At 49.0% G+C, this 14,337-nt stretch overlaps 1 protein-coding gene across 1 annotated transcript in view; it reads left to right on the forward strand.

The window, feature by feature from the left end:
• The window catches only part of PPRC1 (PPARG related coactivator 1), a 36,003-nt gene that overhangs the window by 18,982 nt on the left and 2,684 nt on the right, over nucleotides 1–14,337 (forward strand). The window contains exons 5-11 of the mRNA XM_060241830.1: nucleotides 64–2,872; nucleotides 3,495–3,548; nucleotides 4,365–4,425; nucleotides 4,641–4,708; nucleotides 5,106–5,961; nucleotides 6,867–7,001; nucleotides 13,607–13,673. Coding sequence (XP_060097813.1) covers nucleotides 64–2,872; nucleotides 3,495–3,548; nucleotides 4,365–4,425; nucleotides 4,641–4,708; nucleotides 5,106–5,961; nucleotides 6,867–7,001; nucleotides 13,607–13,673 — 4,050 coding nt within the window. The remainder of the gene's footprint in view (nucleotides 1–63; nucleotides 2,873–3,494; nucleotides 3,549–4,364; nucleotides 4,426–4,640; nucleotides 4,709–5,105; nucleotides 5,962–6,866; nucleotides 7,002–13,606; nucleotides 13,674–14,337) is intronic.

The following is a 14,337-nucleotide window of genomic DNA, read 5'->3' on the forward strand; positions in this document are numbered from 1 at the left end:
TCAAAGACCTCAGTCACCTCAACAGCAGTAAAGCTTATTGTGTAACCTCCTCTCTCCCTCCAGGTTGAAGCCTGTGCTGCCAGCCTTCCCTTAGCACTGACTCCAAACTGTGCCAAAGACAGAGCTGCTTCAAACAAAACCTGCGGGGAGCGGAGGGTGTTCAGGCACAGAGAGCGAGATGCTCCTAAACTGCAACGCAGTGATGGGGAAGAAGAGGAGGAAGAGGAGATAACTGATTGTGGGCTGAGTTTTGTAGCAAATGTGAATGAAATCCCTGCAGCATCAGCAACAAAGGAGGTGGAGACAGACCTCCCTGCAAGTGATGGCCCCTACATCATTGCCCCAGAGAGAATCTCCCTCAGTGAGCTAGTGAAGTCCATGCATCCGTACTGCCAGCCTGACTTCACTGTGTGTGTGAGTCCTAAGAGCCAGCCCCTTGCGCAGGCGCTGGTTGCTTGCCCGCCACTCTTAGAAGTAGTGCCTGATGGTGGGGAGGGCATAAAGATCCCAGTGGTCCTTCAGAGTGTGAATGCAGAGCTCTCGCACAGAATTGACAGCAGCAGCACATCTGGTCAGGCAAAAGAGACGGACCTCTTGGTCCCTTCCCTGGACAAAGTATTATCTACAGACAACACCAAGACTGCAGGCATGGAAAAAGACCTTGCTTTGGGCAGCCAGGGCAGCGGGGTAGGCATGGCCCTCCTCCAAAGAAAGGAAGATGTTAATCTGGGACTAAAGGAAGAAGCTGTGGGTTCAACGAATGATCAAGAGAGCACATCTAAGCACGGCCCAGCAGCACCGAGAAAAATTAAGCTCAGTGCCTCAGAAACAGACAAGAGAAGTAGCAATACCGGAAAGAAATGCAGCAAAGGGAAGAGGAGACACAAGGAGGCCAGGGACGGCAAGCCTCCCAAGCAAGCTGGTGCTAAGCCAAGCAGTGATGAGAAGCAGGTGGAGAAATCTGGAGGAAGAGGTCAGTCTGAGCCTTCCTCATATCAAGCATTCCATGCAGAAGAGCAACAGGGCAGTGTAGAGGAAGAAGAACTGTTCAAGCTTGGGGCAGAGCTGGCGCCCCAAACCCCACTGATGTCAGGCTTGGAAAGCCCAGAGGTCTTGCCATGCACAGAGGAACGCCCATCCACTCAGTACCAGGGGAACACAGATGCATTGCCTGTGAGCCAGATGGATATTCCAGAATCCAACTATGGGAGCAAACCTCTTTCAAACACAAATGAGGTGGCTGACCGGGATGCCTCCCCTTTGCTCCCTGACAGTATGGTGGACATTGCAGGGCAGCCTCCTACAAATGATCTTAGCAGGAAGGAAGTCAGCTGTCCACTCAAGGAGGCTAAGCCCAGGCCTCTCAGCTTGAATGAATACCGGCAGCGCAGAAAGCAGCACCAGTCTACTGGCAAGGGCACGAGCAGCACTGCAGAGAAGCAGAGTGCCAGCAAGTGGCCCAGTCTCCCTGAGCCCCCCATGGAACTGGCTGACCTTCCTTGCCTGTTGGTGCCTCCACCACCCCCCAAACTCCCTGGGCCAGGAAGGGAGCCCGAGAAGCCTATCGGCACTGCCTCTACCCCTGCTTCTGCTAGCAAAACAACTGTGCAAACCGCAGCTGCAGCAGTTCTTGCTCCTTGTTCCGAGAATGGCACTGTGAGCACTGCTCCTCTTCCAATACCCACTCCAGTAGTCCCTTTGCAATCTAGTAAAACAGGTGCCTTTCTCCCTGTTGGGGCTCAGGTGCCGCCGATCCTGCCGCCAGCATACCTCCCATCAGCCCCTGGAGCTTTCCTGCCACCTCCTCCCAACTCCTGCATCTTTGCTGCACCGCCACCAGTGCCTCCTTGGGCTCTTTTTGCCCCTCCACTGGCTGGTTACCAAAGTCTGCCACCTTCATTTTCAGTAACTGAAGTTTCTTCCTCTGCCTTCCATACAGTTCCTCCGGTGCCCCCTCCCACATGGCTTCCCCCACCTGTCCCCTTGCCCTCTTTTGGTCCAGGACTTCCTTACAACTCCATTGAGTGGGCCACCAGGCCACCGCCACCTTACTGGCCTGGAATTCCAGTACCGCCTCCGATACTGCCTGTTCCTTATGGGGATCAAGGAGTCCACATGCAGAACCCCCAAGATGGCACATTCCTGACCCCACCCTTCTCTGAAGAAACCCCTGGCCAGCAGAGTACAGCTCCTACACTGGACTCCTCTCACTTCAGAATGCAAAAATTGGCAGCCACTGAAAAGGCAGACCTCCCTGCCCGGCTACCCTGTGTGGAACCTCCTCCTACAGCCAAAATTAGCTCCAAAAGGATTTCTGACCCAAGATGGCAAACACAGCCTTCTGTTGCTGAGTCTAAAGCAGAGGTGACTCCTGGAAAATCTCAGCCTTTGGGGAAGCTGCTATCCTTGACATCAGTGGTTGAGCCTTTAGGAAAGAAGAGCTCCATTCTCAAGTCCTTAGGGGAGCCGCATTCTGTGCTTCCTTCCCAGCAAGTCAAGGACTCCATTGACATACTGAAATCTTTAGAAGACCCCTCCTCTTCTGAGCCTGTGGAGAAGGCCTATACTGTACCAGCCACAATTCAAGGTGCCCAAGTGACCCCTGCTGCTGGCCAGTCTCAAGAGGATCTTCCTCCCCTTCCTGCTACTTTTGTGCCAGAGAAGTTAACAGTGCCTGCTGCAGTGGAGATGGATGCTAAGGAAGCTGCCTTTATAGATGCCAGCTCCCCAGCAACAGCAGGGCCCCAGAAGGTGCAGGAAACTGGCCCACTTTCCAAGACACCCACCCATGCATTGAAGCAACAGCCTCTCATCAACATTGCACAGCGCAGCCGCAATAAGGAGATTGTTCAGGCATTTATCACTGAGATTGGTGAGTGCTTATGCTTGCTTCTGATTAACTGGCATGTCAGGCACCCATGACCCAAGAAAGCTGGCACAGAGAAATGGGAATTAACCTTGATGGCGTAATGCTGGCATTTATCCCATCCCCATCACACTCTGTGTTGGACATAACTCTGCCAGTGACAGTACCTTTTTGTTGGTGTGTATGGCAAACAGCCCCTGCTCTTGCAACAATGTGCCTAGATGGAGTGCATTATGACACTGATCTTGCATTCTGTCAAGTCTTGTGTTTACATTCTAATCAAGCAGCTGCTTGTGTAAGCATAAAGTACATGCATTTTCTTCTTAATGACACATGCACTGAAGAGAGCCTTAGCTTTTCTTCAGTTCTGCCCCAATTTCCAGCAGGATCAGGCTAGAGGAGAAGCTTTGTAAGACTTGTGATAAAAGTACTTTTGATAAAAGTTTGACTAATATGTTAGCCAGCATATCACAGTATTTGGTTGTCTGTATTTTCTCTGGTGTAGTTTAAGGGCTGCTGTTCTAGGTTCCAGTGATTGTGCATAATTAGTAGCACAGCTTTTTCAAATGACCAAAGGCCATTACAGATTGTACATAATTGAGCCATTATGTTTTTTTTTCTCCCCCAGGAATTGAGGCCTCTGACCTGACCAGCCTACTAGAGCAATTTGAAAAAATAGAAGGTGAGGAGCTAAATAGAGAAAAGGGGTTGAATACTCTGACCTCTGCACTGCCTTGATACTTCCTCCAGTTTCCTTGCCTAGAGTAACTTCCAGTCTTAAAATACTTCTGCATGCTTTGTCTATTATAGAAAAGGCAGGAGTCTTGCTTTCAGTTTCCATGTAGCTCTCCCCTCCCATTCCAGAATTCCACGGAAAGTAAGTGAGATAAACAAGCCCTTCTAGAAGATATAGTCAGTTGCAAAGGTGATCTCCCAAGCTTGGGTTCCTCAAAAACATTCCTGGTCTTAGCACAAAAAGGACAAGCTTTGTACTAGGGAGCAAATTTTGTAATGATGCTTACTGGCGTATATTTGCTCAGCATGCATATTAATGTAGCTGCCTACTAGAGCTGTGGCTCAGTGGATAGAACGTCTGCTTTGGATGCAGAAGGGGTCTCAGAGGTGTAATCCCTTAAAAATATCGAACAGTAGGTGATATGAAAGACTGGAGACCCTGAAGAGCTTCTTGATGGACCCAGTTGTATGATTTAGTACAATGCATCTTTGTGTCTTCTTTCGTGTTATGTATTCATCCAGTTTCAGCAGTCTGCTGCTTTTAAAGTTGTGTCTGGTCTTGACATTTGCTCCTTAAACAATCAAAGCTTGAGTTAACCCCTGTGCTACAAGCTAAATAGTGTTGGCTAAATATAGGCTAAATAGTGTTGTGATACCTAGGGAGTTGTGCACTGTCTAGGCACCATGATTTTGGAAGTGTTTCTGGCCTTCTAGTGTCTGTTCTGCTCATGACTACTAACAGATCTGGCTTTTATCTTTCCAGCTGAAGAGAGAGCTTCTGACATAGTGAAATCCAAAGGAAGTATTGCCACAGGGAACAGTGGGTGAGTATATGCCTCTTGGCTAGCTATCTCTTCTATATTTAGTTTGGTTCATGGATAACACTGCCTTTCTAGAGGTAGGTGACACATGGAGCACAGGAGCCTTGCTAGTCAGAGCAAGCTTATCCTGGCTTTTGTCACCTCTTAAAAGCTGCAGCAGTGCCACAGGCACTCTGTGCTTTTGAGCTGTTGATAACAAAGCACTGTTCTCCTTTCAGCTCTGAGGCACAGCAGGAAAAGAAGATGGTGGATCGGCTTCAGGCTCCAGAGCTTATCAACATTGCAGGTGGAGGCTCTAGAATTAAGCTACTTAAGTGCTGTTGGGCAATCCCCAGACACAGTTTTGCTCTAGTTAAATGGGGCGGGGGGGAGGAGGGGAGGCAAGCTGGAGGTGGGGAATGCTTGGCAGTTTGGTATATGGATTCCTGCAGCCAATTGTGCACCTTTGGCATTACTTACTGTGCCTTTGTTGAGGAGAATGAAGAGGCCTAGCTTGAGTTTTTCCTACAGAGAGCTTGCACTGTTACAGCAAGTAAGGTATGAATGGTCCTCAGGAAAGGAGATGTTCCTCGGGGATTCGGGAGTGTGCTTACCGGCCTGTCCTTGAAAAGAATGCTGCACCTGGGCTCTTCAGCTCATGGCTGTTGCTCCATTTTCTAATGACTCTCTTTGTCTTTCTACAGGCCTGACCCCTCCAGCCACTCCACCTCACCAGTTATGGAAGCCTCGAGCAGCTGTCTCGCTTCTGGACAAAGCTGGGTCCCCGAAAGGTTCCAGGCTTGCAAAGTCCCTAAGCAGACCTCACAGAAAAGCAGCCCCTCTTCATGTGGGCTCTGGTGAGCATGACTACTGTCAGCTCAGTGCTGCTCCACCAAAGGGCGGCTCCCGATGGAATGTCAAATGCAACTCGAATATCATTATAAAGCCCATCAAGGCCTTGATGAAACAAGAGCCAGATCAGCTTGCTACAAATCAGCCCCTTGCTGCTTCTGCTGCCGCTAGAATGAACCCTGTGGGCACTAGCAGCCTCGTTGCTGCCTGCCAGAATCCCAAAGAGGCTCTTAGACCTGTTGATGCTTGCCAACACCAGACCCAAGTCTTTAGCCATGTTGCAGCTAGCTCAAGCCCTGGCAGATCGGTGTCTTCACAGGCAGAGAGCACACTTACAAGAACAGAGCCACTGGACCACCGGACTAGAAAACCAAGGTCCATGACTAGGGGCAGTGAAGATCCATGTTCTGTACTGCTATCCCCAGCTGCATCCCCATGTCAAGATGTGGAAGAACCAACATCACAGCAATCTCTGGATGTTCAGCAGAAGCGCTTGGCTTCCAAACACTCCCTGCGATGCTACCGGAGCAGAAGGAAGTCAACCAGCCCACAAAAGAGGAGCTGGAGAGGCCGCCGAAACCGTGCCAGCCGGTCCTTTAGCTCTAGTTCTGATGGTGACAGTGACTCTTCCTCTTCGTCTTCTTCCTCCTCTTCCTCCTCCTCCTCTTCATCAAGGTCTTTGTCTCCCCCATCAAAACGCTGGCGAAGGTGTGTGACTAAAGACTCTTTTCCCACTGATAAAATGTGCAGCTAACGGTTGGGGAGGACTTTGGGCTTTTGGATGAGTTTCAGCTGTGTTCTCACATTTGGAATTTGGTGGATGGGAGTAGGGTGTCTGGTACAGTTTGCACTGGCTAGCCCTGTGTTGTGGACTCCATTCTCAGTTCTCCATAGAGCAAGCCCTCTGTACCCTTAGCTGATCTATTGGTCTTTGGGGATGGCTGGTCCTCTTTGCCAAAGTTATCAAGTTCCACTAGGTAGACCTGGTTGTGCTGGTCTGCTGCAGCCACTAGGCTGGATTTTTTAAATTCTGCTTCCTGTGTCTTTAGGGGTAGTTTGTACTGTTTTGTTGGTTGTACATCTACTGCCCCATTCATCCCTTGGGGTGTTTCTGAATGTTAGCATAGGGCTGTATCTGCTCTGTATGCTTGAGGCTGCAGGTAGGCTCAGGTTTTAAATATCAGGTTTGACAAGCCTTTTCAATGTGTACTGCATTAGGCCATTGCTTTTGTTTCTGTGCAAAGCTGGCAATTCGTTGAGCAGTAGTCCTTCACACTGACCAATAGCAACCAATTGTTTCTTGTGGGGAATATTTCTGCAAGTCTGTTCAGTGCTTGTCAGAGTGAATGTTTGAATGAGAAGCTTTTGTTTAAATCTCAGTCTTTGGTCACTGCAGTCAGGTACCCTGAAGATTTTGGCTATCTTTCAGGCTTGGGAGCCACCTCTGTTCTTCAGAAGTGATGGCATGCTTGGGTCCAATCATGCATAGTTGTCTCAGGAGTGAAGAGTCTACTTAGAAGTCAGCTTTGTATGGTTGCGCACACATCTATAGATATGCACACACACACACAAATGCCCATCTCCTCACAAAAATGCTTTTTTCTCCATCCTAGATGCCGCTCAAGAAGTTCCTGCTCCTCTTCCAGTTCATGGAGCCGGTCAAGGAGCAGGTCCCGGTCTTCCTCCTATTTATCAAGGTCATCTTTGCGTTCTCCATCTCCACACAGGAGGAGCACCTGCAGGAAAAGGTAAGGCAGTCTAGAAGTGCTCTGTCCCTCACTCTGCATGGCCCTTGTGCCAACATATTCATATCTAGGATAGCTTTCAAAATTCTGGGGGAACATTCATGCTTCTGCAGTATTCTATGCCCTGCTATCTATTTAAACTCTTGTAAGTAACTCTGCTTCTAGTGTTCTTTGGGTGCAACTTGGAAAAGGAGGAAGGAATCTGTTTGGTCTCATGTTGACACGTCACTCAGCCTTGCTTTTTAGATGCCAACAAAGTAAATGTTTCATAACTGGTTCTTCGTTATGGAGTTCAAAATAACTGCATGTGTAGTTGGGGTCTTATTGCCACCTTGTTTGTTTACAATAGTTTGCATGTCTGGGAGTAAACCACTCCAGTTCTTGTGATATCCCTGATCTTCTTCGTGGTCTCTGTGCAGTCCCACATATGGGTTATCCGCCAGGATTGGGCCCACCTCGGAGAATTCAAAGCAATCCTTAAGCGTTAATTTTGGCACGCCTTTTCCCTCGTCCCGGGGAGGAGGCACCGTCTGCGCATGCCTAGACGAGGAGGAGGCGCCCAACCCACTCAGTTTCTTCTTTACCGCCATCCGGAGAACACCTACCTCGCTGATCTCCCCATTTCATTGCAATCCTTTGGCTCTCTACCTTCTTCCAACTATCTTCTCGTCCTTCGCTCCTCTTCATTCTTCATCTGGTATCGTTAAAAAAAAAAATCTTTCTTTATCTTTCATTTTTCGTCCCCCTCTCCCCCCCCCTCTCCGGGCGGATGGAAGGGGAGGAAAAAATAACTTTCAAAAGGTGCGTTCGCTGTGCTGCGATAATCCCGTCCACCGACGGACATTCTCTCTGCCTTTTTTGCCTGGTTGAGGCACACCGAACAGACTCTTGTGTGCACTGCAGCCAGTTCGGCAAACAAGCTAAGAAAAACCGCGCGGCGAGACTCAAAAGCCATTTGGTAGAGTCATCACTACGCCCAGTAATGCCACACGCATCGGGTTCGCAGACCTCTCCGCCTTCCCTAACTCAAACGGGAACGGTTCAACCGGTTGCTTCCGTGGCTCAGGATCCCAGTAAGCATAAATCCGGCAAACACCTGAAGAAGTCTGTCGAATCTAAAAAACGGCACCGTGTCGAATCGACCTCGAGAGACCCCTCGGATCGGAAGTCTCCCAAGAAGCCGAAGGTGCATAAGGCTCCTGACTCGGCCTCGACAACCAGACCTCCGACGCCTCACCCGACTACAACCATGACTCCGAGAAGCGGCGTATTATCGAGATCAAACTCGTGAGGACATCCGCCCCCGCTATCGTGACGCCTCTCCGCGTCGTCAACACTCTTATCACGACCACCAACGGTACCGTGAATATGTCTCACTACCAAGACAACTCTCTCCAGCTGCTTCTATGGCTGTCGAACCCGACAAACAACGGACTTTACTCTCTGCACCAGAACAAGTCATCAAGACCCCAGAAGTCGCTACCCTTGACGATTCAGAAACAGAGCAATCCATATCCTCTCATTCCTCAGCTTCTGATCTTCATTCTCCGGCATCAGATATAGCCAAGCCGGCTGACCTTTCTCCTTCTGAGGGACCTAAGTCCTATTTAGACTTGTTATCTAATATGGCTAACTCCCTCAACGTGAAGCTAACTACAGACGTGCCTAGGGTCTCAGACGTAGTCTACGACCTAGTACATGCAGACCTCCCGGTGGGATCATCATTTCCTATGCTTCCAGTACACCTGGAGACATTGAAAGAAGCCTGGGACAAACCTGCCTCTGTACCACCAACATCTAAGAGGGTCAAAGCACTGTATAAAGTACATGCTCCCGAATCTAAGTTTCTTTTCAATCATCCTGCCCCCAACTCTATGATTGTCCATTCGTCATCTAAATCCAAACAAACGAGACATCCTGTTCCTCCCGAAAGGGAGGGCAAGAAACTTGACACCATCGGGAGAAAAATATATTCCCTCACCACTGCTACTTCCAAAATCCATAACTATATGGCATATTTCTCCTCGTATGCTTACAACCTCACGACTCAACTAAATTCTCTAGTTTCGGCACTCCCTGACGATGCACGGAAGCAAGCTACCCATGCTCTCCACGAACTCTCCAGAGTTAGCAAGCAGCAGATAAACACCGCTCGTCACGCAGCTCAGTGCTCCTCTAGAACCCTAGCATCGGCTATCGCCCTACGTAGACATGCTTGGCTCAGGTCTTCTTCTCTGCAACCGGACATCAAGTTCGAAATCGAGGATCTGCCATTTGGCGGACAGGGCCTGTTCAATGCCACAACTGATGATATCCTCACCAGTGTAGATGACAGCAGGAAAAGGGCCAAGAGACTAGGAGTTACTCAGCCGCAGTCATCTACCTTGAAGCAAAGAACTTGGAAACCTAACTACTATAAGAGCTCCAGATCTCCCCGTCAGACTGAGCCTTGGAGGCGTAAGCCTCCCCAGACAAAACAGCCCTTCCAACAGAGGGCACGCACCCAAACCACAAAGAAGACAACGCCGACCAACAAACAGTCTCTTTGACTCTCTTACTCCTCTCCAACAGCCCCAACATCGCACAGACATCAGACTGCAGCCGTTCTACCACAACTGGGAGTCTATAACTTCAGACTCTTGGGTCCTCACAATCATTCAAAACGGATACACCATCGAGTTCAGTTCGACCCCAAGACACCACAGGTTCATAGTTACACCTCCGTCTCCCCCCCTGCTCCTAGAAGTAGCAACCTTGCTGGACAAGGGAGCTATAGAGCCGGTTCCACCTCAGTTTCACCACACAGGATTCTACTCCCGCTACTTCCTAGTGCCGAAGAGAGACGGTGGGCTGCGCCCTATACTAGATCTCAGGAAACTCAACCTCCATATCTGTTACAAAAAAAATTCGGATGGTCACACTTCAGTCCATCCTCCCTCTCATTCCAGAACAAGCCTGGATGGCATCGATAGATCTACAGGATGCCTACTTTCACCTCACTATCAACCATCACCACAGGAGGTTCCTCAGATTCGCCATAGGAAACCAGCACTTTCAATTTCGCGCTCTTCCCTTTGGGCTCTCAACAGCGCCGAGGGTATTCACAAAGTGCATGGCGGTGGTAGTAGCAATTCTGAGACAACAACAAATCTCAATTTTCCCGTACATAGACGACTGGCTGGTCATCGCCCATTCCAAAGAACAGCTCCAGACCAATGTCTCTGCTACCCTTTCCCTCTTAACCACCCTGGGTCTCCAAGTCAACACCGCAAAATCCAACTTGACCCCCACTCAATCCATACAGTTCATAGGGGCTCGTCTCTCTACTGTTACATGCAAAGCATATCTGCCAACAGACAGAGTGCTACACATCAAATCCCTAGCCAAGGAGATAATTGCACATCGCTCTCAGACAGCCCTCACCTTTCAAAAGATGCTGGGACTGATGGCGGCCACTACTTCCGTCCTCCTATTTGCCAAGCTCCACATGCGTCCTCTTCAGCTGTGGTTTGTACGTACATTTCCCCCCCAACGTCAGCACCAGCTCACCGTACTAACCATGCCAGCTCATATAATTCCTTCTCTGACATGGTGGACAATCGTCCATCACCTACTGAAGGGAATGTCTTTTTCTCAGACTCCCCCCTCTGTGATTGTCACCACCGATGCTTCCAAGTGGGGATGGGGAGCCCACTTAGGAGAACTCACTGTACAAGGCAAGTGGACAGATTACGAAAAATCTCTCCGCATCAATTGTCTAGAGTTACTGGCAGTTCACAGGGCGCTGCTATCTTTCCTTCCGTCCCTTCAGAACAAACATATTCAGGTCACATCAGACAACATAGTGACTGTCTTCTACATAAACCGACAAGGAGGCACAGCCTCCACCAGATTGTGCAAACGGGCCTTGGCCCTTTGGCACTGGAGCATTGCCCATGGCATCTTCCTTTCTGCAGTGCATCTACCCGGAGTCCAGAACATACAGGCGGACGCTCTGAGTCGACACTCTGTCAACGACCACGAGTGGACCATCAACAGTCGATACCTCCTTCCTCTGTTCCTGAAGTTTGATACACCAGAGATAGATGCATTTGCATCACCGAACAATGCACAATGTCCCCGCTTTTACATGTGAGGCCCTCCGTCCTCACTGTCGGCAGGGGATGCCTTTCTACAAACTTGGAACGGACCACTACACTACATGTTCCCGCCAATACCACTCATAACGAGAGTATTGCAGAAGATTATGGCAGACAACACCAACTGCATTCTAGTGACCCCATGGTGGCCCCGCCAACCATGGTTCACCACTCTCCTCCTTCTATCGAAAGGCGCATTTCACCGATTTCCTCAAACACAGGACCTACTCTCCCAACAGGGCGGCAATGTCCTACATCACAACCCTGCTCTCCTCCGTCTTACGGCATGGAGAATCAGTTCATAACCTTCTCACCGAAAGTCCGACATATTTTACTCAATTCTAGAGAACCTGCCACTAGGAAATCATACTCCTTCAAATGGAAGCGCTTTTCTGAATACGCAACTCAGCACAGATTCAAACCCGAATTAGCTAATATTAACCAAATTCTGACTTACACTCTGACTCTCTCCAACGCTGGACTTTCCTACTCTTCTCTTAAGGTCCATCTAGTGGCTATTTCTGCCTATCACCCACACATCGAGGGCTCCACCGTATTTTCACACTCGGCAACTAAGGCTTTCTTGAAGGGTATCCTTCACCTTCATCCTCCCAATCCGTAAAATTCAGCCTGCTTGGAGCCTATGGTTGGTCTTGAGTCAGTTAATGAAGGCGCCCTTTGAGCCCATGGCCTCCATTCCCTTACACCTTCTGACGTGGAAAACTGCCCTACTAGTAGCCCTTACTACAGGTAGACGAGCCAGTGACATTTGTGCCTTCAGGGCCGATCCACCATACACGGTTTTCCACCACAACAAGGTAGTACTGCGTCCTGATCCCGCATTCCTGCCTAAGGTGGTATCACCCTTTCATCTGGGAAAGCCTTCCATCTTGCCAGCGTTCTTTCAGCATCCCGCAGATGCGGGACAACGTACCCTGCACAACTTAGATGTATGCAGAGCCTTGGCCTTCTACATAGAAAGAACTAAACAATTCCACAAGGACAATAGACTTTTCCTAACCTATGCAACTCATAATCAGGGTGCTAAGATCTCAACTCAGAGATTCTCAAAGTGGATTGTATCCACTATTGCACTATGCTATGAACTGGCAAAGCAGCCCATACCTGAGCACTTGCGAGCTCACTCCACCAGAGCAGTCGCAACCTCAACAGCCTTCTGCAAGGGCATCCCGATGGAGGACATCTGCGCTGCAGCGGTTTGGTCGTCCCCATCCACATTTGCCTCGCACTACGCTCTTGACGTCCGTGCTCGGCGTGATACCTCCTTTGGACAGGCTGTGCTGAGATCGATCTTCGATTGATGCTATCTATTGTGAGTACAAATTTATTCTCTTGAATAATTAACAATATCTACATTCACAGGTCCAGCACCCGCCTCCTGACAAATAGCTTGCCAGTCACCCATATGTGGGACTGCACAGAGACCACGAAGAAGATGGACAGGTTTCTTACCTGTAACTGATGATCTTCGAGTGGTCATCTGTGCAGTCACACATGCCCGCCCAGCCTTCCCCGCTGCTGGATATCATATTAATGCACTTACCACACCTCTACGGTGGCGGGAAGAAACTGAGTGGGTTGGGTGCCTCCCCCTCGTTTAGGCATGCGCAGACGGTGCCTCCTCCCCGGGATGAGGGGAAAGGCGCGCCAAAATTAACGCTTAAGGATTGCTTTGAATTCTCCGTGGTGGGCCCGATCCTGGCGGATAACCCATATGTGTGACTGCACAGATGACCACTCGAAGATCATCAGTTACAGGTAAGAAACCTGTCCTTATACCATACAGTACTGCCTAGTTTAACATGTTCTCATCCACCAGTTTGGCCTTCTCTTTTCTTACTGTAACTGACAGCCTGTTTCCCACAGAGAGCTGATCACTTTTTAAAAAATCATTACATGGTATATTTGCATCTTGTATTTTTTCTCAGAATGGTATATTCAGCCTCACAGCTGTGTTTGAAATAGGAGGGATTGAAAGTGACGGCTTTTCCCTATCATTTGTTGAGCTTCATAGCCAAGTTTGAACTTGGGTTCCTTTTGCCGGGCTCAGCGTTGTGCTTTACCACAGCACATCAGCTGCTGCCCAATGACCACTTCACTATTTTGTGAAGACAAAACAAGCACTGAGTAGCTGTTTTTTTTCTGTGTTTCTGCTGCCAGTTCAAGACTGTGAGTTCACTGCAGTTATGCCTGTACTTTCCTTTCTCTGTGAATCCTCAGTTCTTTGTCTTACTGGCCCAATTCTCAAAAGTGTACATTCAAACTGCTTGCTGTCTGCAGTATCTTATCCCTGACAGAGGGTTAGATGGGCTCCCTTCTCTTTTTGTACTATTTCATTCCACCCCCCCCCCCCAAGATTATTAAGCTAACAGTGTACTCATTAAAAATAACTTACACAAGGAAGCTTAATTCTAATTTCCTGTGTTCTGGTGCCTTTAAAAATATTAGATATGACTCCAGCAGTTCGCAGGATCATTACCAACGGCAGAAAATCAGTGACAAAGAACGTGCAATAGTGAGTATTGTGGAGCAAAGTAGAATGATGGGAGATGGAACAGGACCACTGGGCTTGCCTTTGTCTTGGCCACTTCAGGTTGAGTTTGTGGCCTCCTTTCTCTGGGCCTGAGGTTCTCAGGCTTCTTATCCAGAAACCCTCCCCAAAAAGAAGAGATCAACTTGCTTAGGTGAAGTTAAGCTTTTTGTAGGGACACATGAATACATGCACAAACTGCAATTCTGTGAGTGCACAACATAATCAAGGCCATGGAATTCAGTGTCTTAGGTCAGGGGTGTCAAATATGTGGCCCATGGCCCAGAACCAGTCCACCCTGGACTTAATAAGGCCTGGGGGGCTCTTTTCTCCGCCCTCCCCCCTCCTGTCCTCACTTTGAAGTTCTGAGGCTGCCAAAGTACCCAGCTCCTTCTTTGTCTTTGCAGGCTGAAGCAGGAAGCAATTTTGGGCTTGCAAAGCTGCAAAGAAAATCCATTCTGTGTTTTCCTTGCAGCTTTGTGCTGCAATGTATTTTAATGGAGTGGAGCTCAGTTTCGCTTTTCAGCATTCATACGGCCAGTTTGAAACTGTTCCTTGTTGGAGTTGTGTGACATTGTAAATAAAGGGTTGATGTTGAACTGGTGCCTAGTGAGTGTTCTAACCTGGGAATACACAGCCAAAGAGGGAT

This window comes from Heteronotia binoei, chromosome 6 (assembly GCF_032191835.1).
Source record: "Heteronotia binoei isolate CCM8104 ecotype False Entrance Well chromosome 6, APGP_CSIRO_Hbin_v1, whole genome shotgun sequence".
In the NCBI taxonomy this organism is placed as follows: Eukaryota; Metazoa; Chordata; class Lepidosauria; order Squamata; family Gekkonidae; genus Heteronotia; species Heteronotia binoei.